This window comes from Maniola hyperantus, chromosome 8 (assembly GCF_902806685.2).
Source record: "Maniola hyperantus chromosome 8, iAphHyp1.2, whole genome shotgun sequence".
Classification (NCBI taxonomy): domain Eukaryota; kingdom Metazoa; phylum Arthropoda; class Insecta; order Lepidoptera; family Nymphalidae; genus Maniola; species Maniola hyperantus.
The window spans coordinates 3,324,364-3,348,576 of record NC_048543.1 but is presented as its reverse complement, the minus strand read 5'-3'; the positions used below and the strand labels follow the sequence as shown (position 1 = coordinate 3,348,576).

The 24,213-nt window shown below is 39.1% G+C and overlaps 1 protein-coding gene across 1 annotated transcript in view; it reads right to left on the bottom strand.

Moving 5' to 3' along the window:
- The window catches only part of Plc21C (Phospholipase C at 21C), a 132,184-nt gene that overhangs the window by 106,850 nt on the left and 1,121 nt on the right, over window positions 1–24,213 (bottom strand). Inside the window, exon 2 of the mRNA XM_034970898.2 lies at window positions 22,814–22,960. Within this exon, the coding sequence (XP_034826789.1) occupies window positions 22,814–22,960 (147 nt within the window). The remainder of the gene's footprint in view (window positions 1–22,813; window positions 22,961–24,213) is intronic.

Below are 24,213 nucleotides of genomic sequence, written 5' to 3'. Positions count from 1 at the left end.
AATAATATAATAAAGAGGTAAAGTTTATAAGTTTGGTTGGAGAAAGTAAACTCTGGAACTATTGAACCGATTTTGAAAATTCTTTTACCAGTAGAAAGCTACATTATTTCCGAGTGGCATTATTACCTATATTATAAATGCGAAAGTGTGTTTGTTTGTTGGTTTATTGGTTCGCTAGTTATTGGTTTGTTGGTTTGTCCTTCAATCACGTCGCAACGGAGCAATGGATCGACGTGATTTTTTGTATGGGTATATGGTATAGTTAGACCTGGAGAGTGACATAGGCTACTTTTTATACCGGGGAATCAAAGAGTTCCCGCGTGGTTGTTAAAAACCTAAATCCACGCGTACGAAGTCGCGGGCATAGCTAGTCCATACTAATATTATAAATGCGAAAGTGAGTCTGTCTGTCTGTCTGCTAGCTTTTCACGGCCAAACAGTTTAACCGATTTTGATGAAGTTTGGTACAGAGTTAGCTTACATCCTAGGGAAGGACATAGGCTGCTTTATCCCGGAAAATTAAAGAGTTCCCACAGGATTTTTGAAAACCTCAATTCACGCGGACGAAGTCGCGGGCATCATCTAGTATTATATAAATTCTGCCCTGCCCGCCTCGAAAGAGGTAGACAATCAATAGAAATATATGTAGCTTTGCCGTTTACGGCTAGGTTATAGGTATAGTGAGGCTGTATTGAGCGCAACCGACAGCTCGTTATCCGTTCTGGGTCACACATTAATTTTAGAAAAGTCTATCTCTTGCACGAGCTTTTCCGTAGCATCCAATCTGATATCTAGGTATCCAATATCCATACAATAATTCCACATTTACTTTACATTTTGATTCTTATATTAATACTTCAAACCCATATCATAAACTTGAAGGTGTGTTTGTTTGTTGGTTTGTCTTTCAATCACTTTTTTCATTCAGATACCAGTTAGCCCTTGACTGCAATCTCACCTGGTGGTAAGTGATGATACAATCTAAGATGGAAGCGGGCTAACCTGGAAGGGGTATGTGGGTTTTCATTAAACCCATGCCCCTTTGGTTTCTACACGGCATCGTACCGGAACGGTAAACCGCTTGGCGGCACGGCTTTGCCGGTAGGGTGGTAACTAGCCACGGCCAAAGCCTCCCACCAGACCAGACCAGAAATTTAGAAAATATAAGATTCCAAATCCCAGCCAGCAATCAAACCCGGGACCTCCCACTAATAAGACCACAGCTTGCTTACTTCGCTTCTTTTGCTTGTTCTCAGGTGGAAGAAGCGCCGGAATAACCAGCTCTTAGCTTTTAAGTTGTAATGTGTGGCACAATTGCATAAATAAACGTCTTTTCTTTCTTTCTTTCTTTCTTTCTTACCACTGCACCAGGGAGGTCGTCAAAAATCACGCCGTTCAAAAATGTCAATCCGTTGCTCCGTTGAGCAACGGATTGACATTTTTTTTTTATAACAAGCGTAGGTACAGCAAATATTTACATTATTTTTTTCCCGCCAAGCTGGTGAGCCAGTTTGTTTTTTAAATCATTAACATGATTTTTTACATGAATAAATAAATTGTTAAAGACCTGAAGGGTGACATAGACTACTTTTTATCCCGGAAAATCAAATAGCGAAGCCGGGGCGGGTCGCTAGTCTATATATATAAAAGGAAAAGGTGACTGACTGACTGACTGATCTATCAACGCACAGCTCAAACTACTGGACGGATCGGGCTGAAATTTGGCATGCAGACAGCTATTATGACGTAGGCATCCGCTAAGAAAGGATTTTTGAAAATTCAACTCCTAACGGGGTGAAATAGGGGTTTGAAGTGAGTGTAGTCCACGCGGACGAAGTCGCGAGCATAAGCTAGTAATATTATAAACGCGAATGTGTGTCAGTCTGTTTCCTTTTCAGAAGGTATTCAACCGCTGAATGACAAAATTTTGCACTGGATATTTTGAAGACTGACAGGGTATATCTTCATCCCAAAGAAACAAAGAGTTCCTACAAGACTGTAAAAAAAATCCACGCGAACGAAATCTTCAAAGGTATTTTCATAAGCTACATAATATTACTTAACAGAGATGAACAGCTAAACCACATAAACCGCAACCTTTACATCGAATCTAATATGTTAATGCTAATTACTAATGTATCGGTTCGAATAAAGCCTTCGACACACAAAATGCGCGACGAAAGTGCATCGCGGCGATAACTTCACGGCATTACGTCACTCTCATAGATATATCATCTTTGTTATACAGATGTGAAGGCAGCCTTTACAAATAAAACACCATCAGTTATTTAACATCATCATTTTATATCGTCTCCACTGTGTTACAATCACTTTATATTTAATCTGAACATGCACTTTACATAATACTATCCCAAAAACTACGCAGTTACTCGTATATAACCAAAAAGGCTCGACAACAGATTTTCATCAACTAACTTCCCATCTTTGTATATTTCCTGTCAAGATGATCGAAAGGAAAAACACGTAAATCTAATTTGGAAGTCACAACCAGTATTAATTTTTCCATTTAGGGTCCCTATCTAAAGAGGAAAAAGGGAACCTCTAAAGAGGTAAAATATTGATTTAAAATTTGAATAGTCCACGCGGACGAAGTCGCGAGCAACAGCTAGTTTAAATATAAAAACCTGAAATAATAATATGAAACTTCAATTTTGTATTACAACTTCTAGAAGTCGCGTTCCGTCGCGCGTTGTATGTGTCGCAGGCTTTATTATATTATGCTCTCGATATGTAGCGCATCGGGACTGTATGAGTTTCACATTGCTCCAGGGGGTTATTGTACTCAATGATGGAAATAACTTTCCGCGATTTTCCGATGAAATTTCGGTTATTAACACGAGCCGCCATTTCCAAATAACTCTTTGTTTTAGAACTTTATGTTTGCAGCACTGTTTATGGGAGAATCTGTCATGAATCATACCTACGCGCTACGTGCAGAAAAATAACAAAAAGAACTTGAGATTTTGCATACAAGATTTTCAAAAAGCCCACCCGAGCGAAGCAGAGGCAGGTCAGCTAGTTTATTTATAAAAGACTAGATAAGTACAATAATTTTAAACATTTTTCTTTATCTTTTTCTAAAAACTCTAGGCCTATATTAAACCAAAGGGGCATGGGTTTAATAAAAACCCCTTCCAGGTTAGCCTACTTTCATCTTCGACTGCATCATCAATTCATCACTTACCACCAGGTGAGATTGCAGTGAAGGGCTAACTTGTATCTGAATTTTTAAAAAAATTACGTCGCTCTCTCTTCCTATCTCTACACTATCAAGAATAGAATAAACAATTTTTTAATTATTTTAATAAACTTTTATAAATGCTTTTGAATCCTGAATTAAATCTACCACTGCACTGATGGTTCGGAATGCCCGTCTTCCAACAAACTCGGCGGTTTCTCTTTCAAAATATTCAATTTACGTCAATATCTCTCTTTTATCTTTCACTCTCGTTTCCTCTCTTTCTTTGGTTGTAACTTACCTATATTTTCGTAATTTCAGCAATCCATGTACCTAATCCATGTAGCTGTGATAGCCTAGTGGTTAGGACGTCCGCCTTCTAATCGGAGGTCGGGAGTTCGATCCCGGGCACGCACCTCTGCCTTTTCGGAGTTATGTGCGTTTTAAGTAATTAAATATCACTTGCTTTAATGGTGAAGGACAACATCGTGAGGAAACCTGTAGGTATGCCTGAGAGTTCTCCATAATGTTCTCAAAGGTGTGTGCAGAAGTCTACCAATTCGCACTTGGCCAGCGTCGGTAGACTATGGCCAAACCCTTCTCACTCTGAGAGGAGACCCGTGCTCTGTAGTGAGCCGGCGATGGGTTGATCATGATGATCATGATGATGTACCTACTGTTCTTGTACTTCATTCGTCTACTTCTTCTCAAAACATGACCGGCCATTTCTAATAGGGTCTTGGACTGTAGTAGGTAATAAAATGATGTGATTTTTTGTATAGTTAGTTAGTTTTGTTTATGGGACTAGAATTCATTATATAGATAATAATGTAAAAAAATCACGATTTTTATTTATTTTTAACTTAAATAATTATTCAAGTTCTTTACATAAAAAATATTTTCCAACGGAAATTACTCTATTTTTAAGTTAAAAAATTGAAAAATATTTGTCGTTCACGGATTGTGACGTCATTATTCGCTTTCCGTACAGCGGCGTGACGTTAAAAACAATTGTGTTAAAAATAAATAAAAAAACATGGTTTTTTTTCAATTATTCTCTTAAATAATGAATTCTCACCCCATAAACTACCACTAAACAAAAAATCACATCATTTTATTACTACAGTCAAAGACCATATTTTATTTAAGAAAATGGGCGCTGGTTCTGAATGTTGCATCTACAGAGAAAAAGCAGGAAAAAATGTTTGGGCGTACCAAGAAATAAAATTTTAAAACTAAACACTTAATATGTAGGTAGATATCGCAAGAATTTTACGCAAACAATTCTATAGCCAATTCAGTAGGTGTAAAAAACATTCCCACGAAATCATCGTAAAATCGTAAAGATTTCCTCTCAATAATCATCATTCGCGGAAAAATACTCATCACTCATTAAAAATACTTTTCAGAAAAGCAACTATGTGTTCTCGGGAAACTGCGACCTTACTATTTTTAGCGCTGCAGTGTAGTGGCACAAAAAGCTGCTAAATTAGAAACCACTTTACAATGACAGTTTATTTAGAGCGAAATGCATGGAGATAGCAGACACTAGAGGAGATAATAAAAACTCCCTGCCGCAATGGTGAGCGCTGTGGTAATATAATATTGTGAGAGTTCCAAGATTCGATTCCCGACAGGGCTTTGGAAATGTGAAATTTCTGAATTGACTCTGGTCTGATCTGGCGGGAATCTTCTCTGAAGGAGATTATAGGGCTCTTGTAGGGACTTCTACACGCCACGCGAATTTTTTTTTACATAAGGAACGTAACATTAAAAGTGTAATTACCCCACCTCTTTTTATCTTGTCACTAGTTTATGCTCGCGACTTCGTCCTCGTGGACTACACGAATTTCAAACCCCTATTTCACCCCCTTAGGGATTGAATTTTCAAAAATCCTTTCTTAGCGGATGCCTACGTCATATACTAGCTATCTGCATGCCAAATTTCAGCCCGATCCGTCCAGTAGCTTTTTTTTAAAGAATATTGTGCCTTGTTAATTATGACTAATATTCCCCTTTCCCCTCCAATTAAGCGAAAAGCTTGTGCTAAGAGTGGGTACGACAATAGTGCAGCGGGTGGGGTTTAAACCGGTAACCTTAAGTAGAAGCCAATGCTTATCTAGTCTTATGATATCTCTCTGACGACGTGCAAGATCATGCATTCATTATATTCATCTCGGGGCGGTATGTAAACAGAAACTCGTCGGCTGCAATGTGTGAGATCGACCTATTTTTCGCCTTACAAGTTTCATAGGTACATACAGCAGAAATCAGAATAATTGTACCTAGAAGTGTTAAAAAACTTAAAATGAATTCCCCACCTCTTTTTATCTCTAACATCCTTATGCCTAACATCTTGGATAGAAAGAAGCTGGCGATACTTTGCGGAAGTACCTATCCATGATAAGTAACAAGGAACTTAAAGCTTAATCTAAATATAAAAAAGGAAAAGGTGACTGACTGACTGGCTCAAACTGCTGGGCGGATTGAGCTGAAATTTGGCATGCAGATAGCTAATATGACGTAGGTATCCGATAAGAAAGAATTTTTGAAAATTCAACCCCTAAAGGGGTGAAATAGGGGTCTAAAATTTGTGTAGTCCACGCGGACGAAGTCGCGAGCATATTAAACTAGTTTGATATAATACACCAAAGCAGACAAATCGGTATGGTACAACGCGCAGCACGCCCGCCCGCCCACTACTAAAGAAGCAGGAAAAGCGAGCAATACACACCAGTCACACCACCAACACACAAATCTTCTAGAACACACTCAACATACGTTTCAGTCCGACACCGGAGCATCCTCAGATCTAGACTCCACAATGCACAATTTCAAAGTTCAAAAACGTAAAGTCATTTTGCAGGGTAGACTGGGTACGGTTGAAACATTTTAGCGTTTATTGTCAATTGCATCGGGATTAGTTAAGCGAGACATGACGGAAATATATTAAATAAAATACCATTTATCTGTCTACTAATGAGCAATGTTATTTGGGATTACTGTTTTGTATTTTATGTGTAAAGTTGATTTTTTTTAAAAGTAATCTGTTTCAACCGTCCCCATGCCAGGGTCGGTTAAAACAGTGCCTGGGGTTAATTTTCACAATAATTGGTAGGTATATCTGAGACAGTGTCCTATTTTCTTTGGTCAAAGTCTAGAAATACATCCATCCAATACAGGTCTTCGCGGCATCGACTAAAATAATTCTTTTCAAAGCTCACAGAAAATAATGGCGACTATCCCATCCCACCTATCATGATGAGGCAAAATGTTTATTTTACTAACCTCTATTTGTTTATTCAAGTCTATCGTTTAAACTTTAAATATACACAATTCAAAGTTTAATACGCAGACCGGGAATTAAATCAATTAACAGTAGGTAATATATATTTTGAGCCGACTGCAAAAAAGCGCGTTTTTCGCACGCTAGATTCTGGATTCATATAATCTATTTAAATAGGTAATCTCTCGTAGTTCGTAGCGTAGCAAACAAATGGCTATACTAATATAGTACGCGACAGGTCGAGATGGCCATCGGGGTGGGGACCTGCACACCCACACAGCCCCCGGTGCTAAACTGGTGCGGAATAGCGCGGGTGACGTGCGGTGTGCGGTTCATACCCCGATTGCCATCTCGACCTGTCGCGGACTAAGTATACTTATATTTTAACTAGATGACGCCCGCGACTTCGAAGTGTGTGGATTTAAGTTTATAAAAATTCCGTGAGAACTCTTTGATTTTCCGGGATAAAAAGTAGCCTCTGTCCGAGTTCAATATGCAAGTTTTCTCTGTACCAAGTAGATGATGAGTAGTATTATGGTTTGTAATGTAATCCCATGATAACTCTTTAATTTTTCGGGATAAAAATAGCCTATGTCACTCTTCAGGTCTTTAGCTACTCCCATGCTACAATCCCGTCGATCCGTTACTTCGTAACTGAACAAACCCAACAAACTTTCGCACCACTACCCCTATTATAAATGTGAAAGTGTGTTTGTTTGTTGGTTTGTCCTTCAATCACATCGCAACGGGGCAACGGATCGATGTGATTTTTTGCATGGGTATAGTTTAAGACCTGGAGAGGCTACTTTTTATCCCGGAAAATTAAAGAGTTCCCATTTGATTTTTAAAAATCTAAATCCGCGCGCGGAGATCAGCTAGTTTATAATATAGGTAGTGATTATAAATTAGAGTTAAATTTGCTAGGGATATAATACGGCACGCCCCTACTCAAAATAATATTAATTGGAGTGATATGCCCAGTGGCTTATGTTGTTTGATCAGCGTGCACAACACATTTCAATTCATAGTATAGTAGGATATATGACCGTTCCCGATGACGTTTGCTTTGTAATCAGAGAAACAGTGCTCCCCTATTCCGTTTAGTAACAACCATGTCTGCTTGTCGGTTAATTTTTAATATGGCATGACGTGGCGGATAGTGATCTTCTAGGCTAAACTACCTGTACACCTACATACATGATGTTCTTTGAAACGTCACGATTCCGTTGAGAAGTTGTAGGGGAAGTCAAATGCTATCAAAATATCCCTGAATTGGCGAAAAGCCTAGATTATTTTGTGTTTATGAGAAAAAACACGTAAGTATTTGTTTATTTTTAAAAAAATCTAGGTAGCAGAGAGCCCAATTAATATTTAATTATTATGAGTAAGTACTAAATTTGCGATTAGAGCTCCGAACTCTACCAGTTTCATAATTTCTATTTTGTTACTTTGACAGAAGGGGTAGGTATTTTTCTTCAAAAATCTCAAGAGGTATTTTTTTTGGCCTTCGGATTATCTTAAAGTCTACAGCTGCAATAATCAAGCTTAAGAAAGTCAGAAACATGAGCACAAAGGAAAATTTTCTTACCATGAAATTTTCAAAATATCTTTTTTAATGTTCCTTGAGAAAAAAAGGAACCCTTACAGGATCACTTCGTTATCTGCCTGTCTGCCAAGACCCGTCAAGGGAACCAAAACTTATAAGTAGGGTACTTTCCGTTGAACCAGAATCATGAAATTTGGCAGGTGTTATTTGTTTGGCAGGTGTGTTGGCAACGTGTTATAGCACAAGTAGAGGAAAAATTTGAAAACCATGAATTTGTGGTTACATTACAAAAAAGTGTTATTTCTTGTATTATGGTACGGAACCCTTCGTGTGCAAGTCCGACTCGCACTTCGGTTTTCTTTGCGGGTGGGTCAGCTAAACGTATTAGTACGTGATCAATAACTTCGCTTGACCGTCTCAGAGCAGGGGTGGGGAAGTCAGAGAGCAAATCTGTCTAAGTGGGCTTCGTCACTGGACACGATAAGGTGCATCTGCGGTCATCCGAGACAGCGAGACAGAGCATTGCGCACTTGATTGGGTGCCTTGCGTGCCCGACAATCTGCACGAATGAGGAGCTACACGACACGAGGCTACCGCCCGAGGCCCGAGCTATCGCGGTTGCGGATTCTTGGGCTGTTCGTGTTTGAGGTGACCGTCGTTGACTCGAGACGAAGGAAAATAACTTGAGAGTCGAGACAAATTGTGATTTAGCACGAAATTCCAGATCTTGTCAGTTAGCAGTTTTAGTCCAGACTCGGCACGTAAACTAAATAAATCTAATTTGAATTAGGTAGGTACTCGTTTGCAAGTTCGCAGACGAGTGGCGTCGATGTAGAGCTATAAAGTTATAGAGTGGTTATAAATTAAAATATGGCTTGATTGCCTTTATGGATGGTCTAGACTAGACTGTTATACTGTCTAATTGCATCTGTAAAATAAAGTTGCCCTGCCTGTAATCCTGAGGGGAGATGATTGATTAAAATTTAGAACCAACCCTAGGAGGGTAAGCAGTCAAGTACTATCATACGACTACGACATACACCCCCGTCGTACGCCTCACTTCATAGTAATTCATACCACCAAGTTTAAGCCTAAGGAAATTTTTTCTAACGACAACTGCAGCATAAGGAATGATTAACAATAGACCGGGCCGGGCCCGAGTCGATCGATTCTCCTGGACCATGTTTCTTGACTACATAATAAATAATATTATAAATTAAGAGGGGTTTATTCGTAGTGCTTTTTTATTCATTCCTCAAACTCAATGAAATTGTGTAGGTAGATATACGTTCAAGAAATCTACGTCTGTGGTTTTCTAGATTCCCGTTCAAATATTCAGTTTCAAAGATCGCACGATCGCAAGAATTTACATATAACTTTAAAACTAGTTGTTTTTACGAAAGTCTTGCATAAATATTAATTTCTAGAACGTGTCCACAATGTGTCTACACAATAACATTGAGTTTGATTGGTTAGTATTACCTATTCAAATCAGAACCAAACTAAAGTACGCGACAGGTTCACATGGCAATGAGGGTGGGAACGCCCCGTACAGCCCCCGCGCTAGCCCGATGCGGGATAGCGCCGGTGACGTGCGGGTGTGCGGGCAGCCCTCCCACCTTTTACCCCGTTTGCCATCTTGACCTGTTGCGAACTATACGTTCATACCTCGTTTGTTCGGGTTAATCTCAGAAACTACTGTACGGATTTTCAATACGGTTTTCATCAATAGAAAGAGGTAATATCAATAGAGAGAGGTAAATCAACAGAAAGAGATATCTAAGAAGGTTTTCAGGCTATAACCACGAATATTTTGCGATAATAAGTTACCGGTATGATGATGATAATTTGTGAATTAAGTCAGAAAAAAATCATCCCTTCTGAGAGCTTCCTTGGTGTGCGCTGCGTAAATAGTTAAAGTTACACGAAAACTTCGAAATGTATAGTGGAATAAGTACTTAGTTCCTTTCAAGATCCCGTGCGAAGCTGGGGTGGGTTCCTTGTCATTTATAAAATTTCAGTCCGTGGTGCGGGCGTCACACGACTGGTGCCCTACACGATCTAATATGAATCATCCCTAATCTGGCGCCTGTTATTAGAAATGGAACTATTATGTTGATATATATAATGTATGTATCAACATAATATTAACGTGATACATCAACTTTTTGGACTGATAACGAATTTTTATCAGATGTTTCGAATTGTATCAAAGTAAGTACCACATAATATTAATGAGGCACAAAATGGGGAATTTTCATGGTTAACGATTTGATCATCATCATCATCAACAACCCATCGCCGGCTCATTACTGAGCACGGGTCTCCTCTCAGAACGAGAAGGATACTTACCTAATGATTTGGTAAATGGTAATGTTGGCTTTTTGGTGTAATTACAGTTAATGTGCAAAAGAATAGGGTATTGGAATGTAGTAATAAAATGAAGTGATTTTTTATATATCGGTAGCTTATGGGGCTAGAATTCATTATTAAAGAGAGTACTTAATTAAAAAAAATCATAATGAGGTACTCAACCCTGGCAATGGATTGAGTACCTCATTATGATTTTACTGCCCACTACTGAGAACGGGTCTCCACTCAGAAAGAGAAGGGGTTTGGGGCCATAATCCACAATGCTGGTCAAGTGCGGTATAGCAGACTTCACACCTTTGAGAACACTATGGAGAACTCTTAGGTATTAAGTACGAAGGTTTCCTCACGATTTATTTCCTGCACCGTTAAAACAAGAGGTAGATTTAATTCAATCAATCAATCAGCCTGTTTGCGTCCACTGCTGGACACAGGCCTTCCCAAGAGCGCGCCACCACACGGGATCCTCCGCCTTCTTCACCCACCCACTTCCCGCTACCTTCTTAAGGTCGTGTGTCAAGCGGGTTGGACATCGTCCCACACTACGCTTGCTGATACGCGGTCTCCACTTCAGAACACGTCTGCCCCAGCGGCCATCGGTTCTGTGGCAGACGTGGCCTGCCCACTACCACTTCAGCTGGCTAATTCGTTGAGCTATGTTGGTCACTCTGGTTCTCATACGGATATTCTCGTTACGGATTTTGCCTCTGATACCCAACATAGCCCGCTCCACGCTGAGCGACTTTGAACTTGTGGAAAAGGCCAACTGTCAGTGCCCACGTTTAAATGTCCATGCTTTTAATGCATATAACTCCGAGAGTTAGAGCCCAGGATCCAACCGCGAATTCCCCGAATCGAACATCGAAAAAAGTGGTGATAGCCTATGGTTGAGACTAATAAGTGTTCAGTAAAGCCAGTTGTTTTTCAGGATTTTCAGCTAACAATACAAGCCACTCTCGCGCCGAACACCGGACTATCCTGATTGGTGGATAGCACTGATATATTCGCATCACACGTCATCAGTGATGTATTAACTGTCCGTTGCAAGTCACCGTGCGTCACGGTCGTACAGACATACAGAGTTCTTCCCACGCCGTGCGTAAAATATACAACTACAAAAACATTCGAATCCCACGTTTTACCCCACCGGTGGACAATTGTGCTGTGCCGTGCCCATCCCTTTGTGTGCTGGTGATTTTTGGACGTTCCAAATCAAGCGGTAAGTGGTAGTTTTGTAAGTTGTAGATTTTGGGAAACTCTGAGCAACTGAACACCCTTTTTCCTAATTTTTGATAATTATTACAGGTCCTTCGATAGCTCTCCAACAATAAGTACAGCTAATAGTACATTTTAACTATTAAACAAAATATTATAGGTACCTACTTAATATTATCAAACAAAAGGCTAACGAAGCTAAATTAATGCAATCATTTCAACATAACTACGTAAATGTTAATAATTATTTATTTTATCATTATAACAAACTAGCTGATCCCCGCGGCTTCGCCCGCGTAGATTTAGGTTTTTAAAGATCCCGTATAGCCTATGTCACTCAGGAATAATGTAGCTTTCTACTGGTGAAAGAATTTTTAAAATCGGTTCAGTAGTTCTAAAGATTACCCCCTACAAACAAACTTAACGACATTACCTCTTTATATAATACTAGCTGATCCCCGCGGCTTCGCCCGCGTAGATTTAGGTTTTTAAAGATCCCGTATAGCCTATGTCACTCAGGAATAATGTAGCTTTCTACTGGTGAAAGAATTTTTAAAATCGGTTCAGTAGTTCTAAAGATTACCCCCTACAAACAAACTTAACGACATTTACCTCTTTATATAATACAACGGGCCGTGCAGCAGAAATCGTAATATTTTAATTTCGCCATAACTTCAAAACCAAACGTCCAATTTTAATCATTCAAAGACCAAATATTATCTCCATAAACTGTTCTTAGTGATGAAATCATTTATGTTGATAAGGATTAATAGCATGAGTAAATAAACGCGTTTAAATGTAGTCCAAAAAAAAATTCAAGATTTTTAAATAAAAAAATGGTTGCTGTGCCTCACTCGACATAGATGGGTATAGTGTGTCGCGGACTTTTTTGTAGATATTTATAAGATCTACAATTAATTAGAACATTTTATGGTTCTATCTTTTATAGTTTAGGCAGCGTACGCAAAATAAGTAACTTTTCTGGTTGATTTTTTACACCTTGTGTCCGAAAAACCCAAATATCTTACGGAACCCTATTTTTTTCCAAAATAAAATATAGCCTATGTTACTCGTGGATAATGTAGCTTTCGAATGGTGAAAGAATTTTTAAAATCGGTCCAGTAGTTTTTGAGCCTATTCAGTACAAACAAACAAACAAACAAACAAACAAACAAACAAAGTTTTCCTCTTTATAATATTAGTGTAGACAACGGGCCGTGCAGCAGAAATCGTAATATTTTAATTTCGCCATTACTTCAAAACCAAACGTCCAATTTTAATCATTCAAAGACCAAATATTATCTCCATAAACTGTTCTTAGTGATGAAATCATTTATTTTGATAAGGATTAATAGCATGAGTAAAATAAACGCGTTTAAATGTAGTCCAAAAAAAATTCAAGATTTTTAAATAAAAAAATGGTTGCTGTGCCTCACTCGACATAGATGGGTATAGTGTGTCGCGGACTTTTTTGTAGATATTTATAAGATCTACAATTAATTAGAACATTTTATGGTTCTATCTTTTATAGTTTAGGCAGCGTACGCAAAATAAGTAACTTTTCTGGTTGATTTTTTACACCTTGTGTCCGAAAAACCCAAATATCTTACGGAACCCTATTTTTTTCCAAAATAAAATATAGCCTATGTTACTCGTGGATAATGTAGCTTTCGAATGGTGAAAGAATTTTTAAAATCGGTCCAGTAGTTTTTGAGCCTATTCAGTACAAACAAACAAACAAACAAACAAACAAACAAACAAACAAAGTTTTCCTCTTTATAATATTATAGTGTAGATATAGTGTAGATTATTATAATACATGTAGGTACAATGGTTTATCGACGTTTTTTAGTTTTAACAATAAATGATATACATTTATGTCGCAGGGAAAAGAGGAAATCAGGGATTTCGAAAATTTCATAGGGATATAGCGAAATCCCGGGAGAAGTCGATTATAACGCGTAAAAAAGCCATTTTAACCCATTTTAACTTTATGTGTCAAATTTCATATAAAAAGTATACTATTTTAGTCCAAATATGAAAGGTGAACCGTAGGTACTTTTGACATGACAGTTGGCCCATAGAGTTAAAATAGCGCGTGAGGAGTCAGTTTGTACGGACTATACCTCAGCTGATTACCTCATTTGACTAAGCAAATCAAGTGAAATGACAAAACACTCAAAAAGGTATTGTACTTAAGTGAAACGTTCGCTTGGGACGAAGGACTTGGGACGAAGGACTTGGGAGGAAGGACACAGTTCACGACAGTTGGGGAACTTCTAACAAAACGTCGAGGCTACGACGTCACTGGCAGGTGTCACATGTCAGTACACTGTACATTTGACGTAGGTAATATCAGTTCCCCCTGTTATAAATGCGAAAGTGTGTTTGTTTGTTGGTTTGTTGGTTTATCCTACAATCACGTCGCAACAGTGCAACAGATTGACGTGATTTTCTGCATGGGTATAGATAAAGACCTGGAGAGTGACATAGGCTACTTTTTATCCCGGAAAATCAAAGGGTTTCCACGATTTTTTTTAAAAACCTAATTCCACGTGGACGAAGTCGCGGGCATCAGCTAGTAGTCTAATAAGGTAGTCAAATTTTTCTACGATTTTACGTCTAAAAAGCCTAATTTTAGTCATATCGTCGATTCAGGATCAAACCGAGAGTTCCCTCACTCTAGTTTACTCTGCTAAGGATTAAATACAAAGCTGAGCGCTTCTTCTACTTGAGGCTAATGCTTTTTTTTCTGCAATCTCGCCTGGTGGTAAGTGATGATGCAGTCTAAGATGAAAGCGGGCTAACCTGGAAGGGGCATGGCAGTTTCTACATGGCATCGTACCGGAACGCTAAATCGCTTGGCGGCACGGCTTTACCGGTAGGGTGATAACTAGCCACGGCCGAAGCCTCCCACAAGACCAGAGCAGGCATTTAGAAATGATAAATGTACAAGTGTTATAGGCGCCGGCATAACCAAACCTTTACTCGTAGGTACAACTGGTAATATGTGGCGCAACTTTCAAAGAATAAACGTTTTTTTTTCTTTTTCTTTCTTTCTTCTTTTTAAATTTTTTTTGCACGCCTTGTGTTCAGCTTGGATTACTTCTTTTGTATCTGTTAGCGCTGATCTTAAAAAGTACGAGTTGAACAGGATTAAAAAGTCGGGAACAAACTTGTACTAGTGCAAAGAAACTAGGAAAAACTCGTGAAATACTATTGAAGTTTTCAATATAATATTGTGTACGTTAATATAGTACGTGACAGGTCGAGATGGCAATCGGGGAATGAGGCGGGGGACGCCCCGCACACCCGCACGTCACCTGCGCTATCCCGCATTGAGTTAGCGTGTGGGCTGTGCGGGTATGCGGGTCCCCACCCGGATTGCCATCTCGACCTGTCGCGTACTATAGGTATGTACATATTTCACTACTTATCCATATGGCATGTAACGATAAACATAATCGACCAACTCTAGTCCACGACAGGTTGAGATGGCAATCGGGGTATGAGGCGAGGAGACGCCCCGCACACCCGCACGTAACCCGCGCTCGTCCGCTCCGAGTTAGCGCGGGGACTGTGCGGGTGTGCGGCGCGTTCCCTCCCCGATTGCCATTTCAACCTGTCGCGTACTATAGGTACTCGAACCATAATATAGGTGGTCGAAAGCACTTTCCACGGCCTAATAGCGTAACGGTATTCTATGCCGCATTTAGTAAATGTGTCGCTGTGAAAACGGGCTATAAAGACCACTCCTTATCGTAATACTTGGAATGGCCAACAACGGAGTCCATTAGAAAAATTCCGCTATAATGGTAGTCGCACACTACTCTGCATGAACCGCAAGAGCCGCATGCGTGGAACGCGATTGAGTTCAAAACAGTTTTATTTAACAACGTATCTGCAAATGATGTCTTTATGATGCTGGTATCACACCGGGTGTATACGGACTTAAGGTTTGTACGCACCTAAGCGGCGCGGCGCGGCGCTTCAGCGAGCTGCACGTCGCGGCACAGAGCTTCAAAATATCATTTCTATCATTTTGTATGGCGCATATCGCACTAGAGCGGCGCTGCACAGCGCTTCACCGCGCGTTGCCGCGCGGCACGGCTGGAGAGAATATTTTGAAGCACAGCGAAGCGACGCGCAGTGCAGTGACGCTAGTGCGACATACCCAGCGGCGCGGCACGGCGCTTCGCGCTCGTACGCGAACGGGTATAAAAGTGACGCGCAAGTGACGCGAGGTACCGCTTACTGAAGTTGTAGTGCGGTAGGCACCGTCGAGCGGCCTGAGGTGACGCGTTCTGCAGTCGGACTAAAGCGCCGCGCCGCGCCGCTCAGGTGCGTACGAACCTTTACGGAGACGTGCGGACTTATCAAGTCCAACCACTTATTCGTCCTAACGTCATCCTAGGCCATGGTCCGCGCCTCACAGGAGGCGCCCTTAGTAAAACGTTGCTCCCCGATCTCTCCAATTATTTTTGAGCCCTAGGGCGCATCCTAAGTTAAGTATTATTAAAACTTAATAAATCTTCATATATCCCTTTCGTATATATTATATTTGATTTAACTTTTTTTTATTTTTTACATAGAACCATAGCTCACGAATTTCTTTCCCATAAAAATATAACGTGTTTGGGCTCTAACGGGAACAGCTGTAGCGGTTAATGTGTGATCCGCATAATTCAATAATGTCTCAGATCGATGGTAAAAATAATGAGAATAGTAGTTTTAGTGCTAAAACTTGTGCTTTGGAAATATGAGTGGAATAACGTTTTTTCACGCAACTCGACTTGAGGCCACGAAGAACTGAAGCTACGAGTACATATGGTATAGATGATTGCCTTTTCACGAATAATGTGGGAAGCATCGGTATTTGAGAAGAATGCTACGTGGAACCGAGGTTTTTAGTTAGTTTTTAGTTTAGTCCTACGTAGCATTCTTTATTAGAAACACCAGTTTTTAAAAATGCCCATGTTTTGGCGATAACTCAGAAACTATTTTTTGCAGTTAATCGCTTTTTAGAAATAGGTCGGCAGTATGATTGCTCTAACAATAGCAGTATCTACTAGAGTGTAGAAAAATAAAACGATTTAATTCAAGACGCGAGCCGTAGCGTCTTACAGCTTACAAGTATGCCCGGCCCGTAAACCGTTGTCTTAGCTGTGCGCTGACAAAAGCTTTTATTCAAGTACATCGCCCTTGACACACAGCTAGACAATATCACAATAGAGCACGTTTTAAATGCACTCGCGGCTTCATTTCAACTGGTAAACGGAGATATTTAAACATTACATTACTACAGATAGGACAAAAGTTGCACGCCAAGATGGAGCCCATTAGCAACTTTTTGGTCTACTTTTTAATTTTAGGCTGCCTAGCGCTGGGATGTAATCGGCCGCACCAACATCATGTCAGCCAAGACAACCTCACCTGCCCGTGGTACACCCCGCTGCACAATGACGGCACAGTACAGTTCCCTTGAGGGTCTGTTCAATTTTGGCCAACACATCTATGGAAAGACATAAATATGTCCTGGTATTTCCACTTCAAACCCTGATTTTCAAATTTTTAAATGTTCCAACACTAACACTAGTCTAGTCTAGCCTACATTCTTCTCAATGGCAGGTATGTAATTCTCAAAACATGTTACCGTTCGTACGCCCGAGCCGCTTGATGGTAAAATAAACGACTTTTCAATTTCAGCCGCTAGACACAAAGCTACACAGACGTCCGGTAAGAAGCTTGGCTTCAAAAATGTGTTTTATTGAGATCAGGGGCTCGATTACGGAAAAATGACAGCCACACTGTTGCAATCACCTCTGAATGGTTGAGGCTCGCTTACTATTGGCTACAATGCATTGTTGCAACAAAATACCATAATTTCAGCCAATCAAAACAAATTGAGATTGTTATAATGATTAATGCAGTTTTTACACAATGTTGCGCCACATTTGTACGCACCAGTATTAACTTTAATAGCATTACATCTCGGTAACTTGACTAACTTGACACTTTGGAAAATTTTGTCTCCTACAATACTTGTTTGTATTGTGTTAGCTATTTTGAAAAAGTAAAATGGCCGACTACTAAGTAGGCCAAAATCTACAAAGGCCTCTCCAAATAACGGCTCTACCGCTCTAACCTTTGGATAAATCTCTTCGTGTAGGTACGCATATCAAAACACGACACGCGGCTGATGTGTTATTCATTCTTCCCTTTTCAGAGAAGACAAATTGAGATCACAGAGCATAAAATATTAAAGACTGTTTTTGTTCAATTTTATATGACAACAGTCCTCGGGGAAAGGATATTACAACTTTGACAAAAGAAATTCATCTCCAAAAGTGTAAAAAGGGGCTTCATAACTTCATGTCCTTTGAATTCACAAAGAACTGTTTATTAATTAGTGGGGTAGAAGTTTTGAAAATTCAAAAGGTCTTTAGTTACTAACTATGTACAAGATATAATATATCGAAATAGTCCCGACTCTCTCACCGACTGATTCATCAACTCCCAGGCCAAACCCTTGAACCCAGAAAGATGAAATTTTGCACAGAGGTTCCTTTATAATGCAGACAAGGATGAAGTACTTTGAATTCCGTAATTTTTCGTCGGATTATTGGTCGGGTCTTTCGAAATACGGATAAGTTGCAAATCCACCCGAATGGACCAGCGGGGTGATTACGTAAAACGTTGCAGTAGCGACAGCAGTAGCAATGCGACAGTTCATTTGCTATCTCTCTTCTTCTTTTTGCTGTCTCTCTGTAGCCGCTGTTGCGTGCAGTGTTTCCATGTACACGGTAATTACCGTAGATGCACCGTAATTCAGCCCTAATCTACCGTCAAGGTAATATGGCCATTACCTTGACCGTGTCAAATCACGTTAAAAATTCATAATATACTGCGTAATAGTAGTATTTCGTCCTTATTCAAGCAATTAGGAAGGAGTAAAATGTAAAACTAATGAGATTTAACAAAATATTAATATGAATAAATCCGTATATGAAAAAGATATTGCTATGCTAGGAGAGTCAGATTCAGAATAATATTAATAGCTGATTAAAAAGCTAATTCGTGACGTTTTTTCTTTTAAAAATGACACGGTAATTTACACGGTATTCTTTTAGCTAATCCACCGTAATTTAATCTAGAAACACCGTAATTTTAACCGCTTTTGATTTTGATTCGCTCCATCATATTCGTAAAGGAAAAAATACTAATGAGAACATTGGACGTGGGTAGTTACAAATCAGACAGCCAGACAGACAGGTCTAAGAGAGATTAATTGTACGTGCTACCAATGACATCATAGGTCAATAGGCGGTAATTACTGTAGGTGTAGGTATAATACAATTTAACACTTTAATTCCATCGACGAAACACGTGTAGGCAGAGGTCAAACAATTCCCTGAGCGCGAAACTTTAGAATAGGTACCTATCATCATCATGATCAACTCATCGCCGGCTGACTACAGAGCACGGCAGGGTGATTACGTAAAAAGTTGCAGTAGCGACAGCAACGCGACAGCAACGCGACAGCAGTGGCACTGCGACAGTTCATTTGCTGTCTCTCTTCTTCTTTTTATTTTGCTTTGTTGATATTGCTGTCTCTCTCTAACCGCTGTTACCTGTGACGTTTGATAGCAATGATCGCGAGATTTGCGCCGGTCGCAAGATACGTAATCATCCCGCGGGTCTCCTTTCAGATTGAGAAGGGTTTTAGCCATAGTCAAGTCAAGCTGGTCTTGATATCGTTGGACTCGGGTTTCCATGGTTGAGATACAAGGAGGAGTTCTGCACAGGTGATCCACTCCTAACAATTATTAAAAACACAACAAAAAAAGACAATTATATCTAACTAGCTATGCTCGCGACTTCGTCCGCGTTGATTACACAAATTTCAAACCTCTTATTTCAGTCCCTTAGGGGTTGAATTTTCAAAAAATCTTTTCTTAGTTGATGCCTACGTCATAAATTTTAGCCCGATCCGTCCAGTAGTTTGAGCTGTGCGTTGATAGATCAGTCAGTCAGTCAGTCACCTTTTCCTTTTATACTATACATAGATAGATTTGGTCCAGTCGTTCTCAAGTTATGGCGTGACCAAGGGAAATAGGGCTTCATTTTTGTAATATAAGATTTTCCTTAAGGCTAGGGATAAATCTAGAGGATTCTAACGAAAATCTAGCCTAAAATATCGTACTTTGAAGAGAGGACAGCGAGTCGACATTGAACCAAAAAATTGAACAATACTTTTTACATTTTACCGCTCGCCCGAAACAGAAAAAGCCCCTTGTCACATAACAGGGCTTAAACAACCCTTTTCATAATGATGCCCTTACATGTCTTTGTTGCCCTACTTTTAAATATAGACTACCCATTTCAAGCAAGAGATTTTTGTCGCGTTCATTTAGGTATAGATACACCAAATCCAGATGAAACCCAGATACTTCTACAATGGAATTTTCACGATTACAATAAGTCCAGTCCAGTCCACATATAATAATTAGTGTAAGGTTTATATAAAAGTTCAAACAGTCACTATCATAAGAAATGAAATGAAAATGTGGAAAATATACTTTACTAGATGATGCCCGCCACTTCATCCGCGTGGATTTAGGTTTTTTTAAATCCCGTGTAATGTCTTTCATTTTCTAAGATAAGAAAAAAGAGCCTAAATAAGAATATAATATGTCCGTCTCCGCAATCATTATTACACAACAATAAAAAACTTAACTAACTATAGACAAAAAACTGTAGGTACAATAGACGGCCTTATCGCTAAAAAAAAAATAAAAACCGACTTCGTTACATAAACACTAAAAATTGAAAAATAATTTAATTTATTACCGAATATATTATGTATACAAGAGTTAATATAGTTCCATAATAATACTTTTTGGTGCCGGTGCCAATTAGCTTTAGCTGCGCGAATCGTCTAGACTTCATATTTTTATGGGACTCCACAATGGCACCTCATTGGCACCGACCCCAAAAAATATTATTATGGAACTATATTAACTCTTGTATACATTATATATTCGGTAATAAATTAAATTATTTTTCAATTTTTAGTGTTTATGTAACGAAGTCGGTTTTTATTTTTTTTGTAAAAAATTTTTATTTCACAATTTTTAGTGGCCCCATGGAATTATGCTATGACTGGTTAAAAATCTACTGTTTACTAAGCTATTACACTGATCGCGAGCAATTTACTCTTATCCGTTGAGGAGTTCCAGTATCTATCTTCGAAGATGTTCATCAGATCTTCACCAAATTGAAATGGGACCAACTTTGAAGTATACCCTTTCAAACAAAAAAAGAATTTTCAAAATCGGTCCAGGCGTTTTTGAGTAATCGGGGAACATACATAAAAAATAAAAAAAAAATAAAAAAAAAGATTCCGACGAATTGAGAACCTCCTCCTTTTTTTGAAGTCGGTTAAAAAAAAGATTCCGACGAATTGAGAACCTCCTCCTTTTTTTAAAGTCGGTTAAAAAGCGATCTCTTCCAGGCAACCTAGACGAGGAAATGAATTAAACAGAAATATTGTTGCCTATGCCCGAAATGTTTGACGGGTTGGTTTGTCGGTTTTCTTTATACCTGATGTGTGACGTTTTGTTGGTCTCAACGACAGAGACAATGTTCTACAAAACCGCTATCTCTTTCTAAAGGTCGATGTACATAGTTTTCTGCCACGTACTGTAGTCCAATTTGAAGCTGCAACATGGCGGTTGCGCCGGTCATATAGACACCATTAAAAACGCAGCAAGCCCAGCTGAGATCTGTTTTTGTACAATGCGCAGTCATACGCCGCATGTTCAGATTGGCCAGCTTGTTTTTTTTTTTTAAACAATATTAGCCATGTTAAATGACTAATATTCCCCTTTCCTCTCCAACTAAGCGTCAGACTTGTGCTAGGAGTAGGTACGACAATAGTGCAACGGGCGGGGTTTGAACCGTCAACCTTTCGATTTTCAGTCCACTCCTTTACCGGTTGAGCTAATGAGGCTCAAATCTTGTTTCGCGCGCTGTAGCTAGTATCACAGTTTTACACTAGTATCTTACGGATGCAATGGTTTCCTCATTTGATACTTGGTACTTAGTAGGTATTTGCGATCACGAAAATAGCCAGAGTACAACCAGCCTTGTCTAAATGCGAATATGATTGTTTTAGCTATAAAAAGCTTATCTTATATATCACCGCGGCTGTCGGTCAAGCTAATTTAAATAATGGTTTAGATAAGAGAGATACGGCTAAATACCCTGCGGTTTCCAAATCTCTGGTTACGTAAATTGGAAATGCCGAAACATACGAGGATTCTTTTGTTGTGTCTGTAAAAAGATTCTTTCCAGCAAAAACTACCTACTTAATTAACTTTTTTTGAACAAAACCTGTTAGTATGCCGTAATTTTAATTCTTTTACAATAGAATCATTTTATTTATTTTATTAGAATAGTTAAACATAAGACTTACTTACGTAAGTAATATTATTTGTGTATTATGTTAGATTTAGCTGTGGTAGCCTAGTGGTTAGGACGTCCGCCTTCCAATCGGAGGTCGGGGGTTCGATCCCGGGCACGCACCTCTAACTTTTCAGAGTTATGTGCGTTTTGAAGTATTTTTTTTTATTTTTTTATTTAAAATATCACTTGCTTTACCGGTGAAGGAAAACATCGTGATGAAACCTGCATGCCTGAGAGTTCTCCGTAATGTTCTCAAAGGTGTGTGAAGTCTGCCAATCCGCACTTGGCCAGCGTGGTAAACTACGGCCAAAACCCATCTCACTCTGAGAGGAGACCTGTGCTCTGTAGTGAGCCGGTGATGGGTTGATCATGATGATGATGATGATGTTAAGATTTTAATTCCACTTTTTGAGGTCATGAAAAACTAGAGTGATAGAATAATAGGTGTTTCAAATTTTAGCACTGTGCGAACTGAATTGCACTATATTGCGCCCGCGCCGCGCGGTAACTTAATTCACTATTTATGTAAAAGTTTTTGCAGAATGACCTTTTGGGCTGCCGCGGGAAAAAGCTAGTGATATCACTACCCATATTATAAATTATGCGAAAGTGTGTTTGTTCCTTGGGTTGTCCTTCAATAACAGCAACGGATCCGAGTTCTCACGGGATTTTTGAATAACTAAATCCACGCGAACGAAGTCGCGGTCACAAGCTAGTTTACTATAAATACCTTAGGCAGTTTAGCGTAAACCCCAGTCCTGACGTCCCTGATGGCAGCCATGTCCAGCATATCCACCTCCATATTCTGATCCGTCCAGTACAAGAAGAAGCCATTGGGGTCCACGCGCAGAGTGACCGGCAAACCAGTTCCCGAGTCCTTGTGAAAAACAAAACCAAATTATAGTTTTTTATTTTATTTTAAAGAATATTAGATCATGTTAATCATGACTTAACATTCCCCTTTCCCCTCCAATCAAGTGTGAAGCTTGGGCTAGCAGTAGGGATGACAGTAGTGCAACGAGTTTGAACCGATGTTATTCCGGATTACATCAAATCCACATGCATCACTATTATCCATACTAATATTATAAATGCGAAAGTGTGTCTGTCTGCTAGCCTTTCACGGCCCATTCGGTCAACCAATTTTGACGAAATTTGGTACAGCGATAGCTTGCATCCCAGGGAAGGACATAGGCTACTTTTTATCCTGAAAAATCAAAGAGATCTTACAGGATTTTTAAAAACCTAAATCCACGCGGACAAAGTCGCAGGTATCACCTAGTTTTTAATATGGTATCATTATTTTACGATTTGACATTAGCTAAATGTGTTGTTTAATTAACAATTATAGTAGGTATAGAAGATGCCTATTCACTCTCGATTTGAAGGTACCTATATTATAATTGGAGGGGAAAATGGATGCTGGAAGGGTGTTCCAAATCTTAGCAGTTCAGATTAGAAATAAGGAAGCAAATCACTTTGTACGTATCCATGGAATTACAGTACAACTATGTACTTGCGGTACAATAGTGGAAAAGAATAGTAGGAGGAACGGCATACTCTCTGAAATATATCCTACAAAGTTACAAAATTAAAAACCTAATATAATATAAACAGCCTAATAGTTGGATAATATTATAAGTAAAATATTCATAAGTATTAAGTAAGTAATTTTATAAATAGTTCATTAGATCATGAATCATGGGTTTATAACCATAATAATAAATACTCAATTGGGCAATAAAATATGTATTTCACAACCACATGTTATTGAATTAGTGAGTGATAATATGTCGTGAATTTTACCACATTTAATTATTTATTATTGAAATAACTGTATCCATACTTTCTGTACTGTACATAAAAGCCTCAATAGCTCAATGGTTCAAGGAGTAGACTGAAAACTGAAAGGTCAGTGGTTCTAACCCCCCCTACTCCTAGCACAAGCTTGACTCTTAGTTAGAGTGGAAAGGGGAATATTAGTCATTTAACATGGCTAATATCCTTAAAAAATACTAACTTAATCATACATGCAAAAGTGTGTCTGTTACCTTCACGGCCCATGTGTTGAACAGATTTTGACAAAATTTGATCAAAAAGATAGCTTGCTTTTCAGAGATTTATACATAA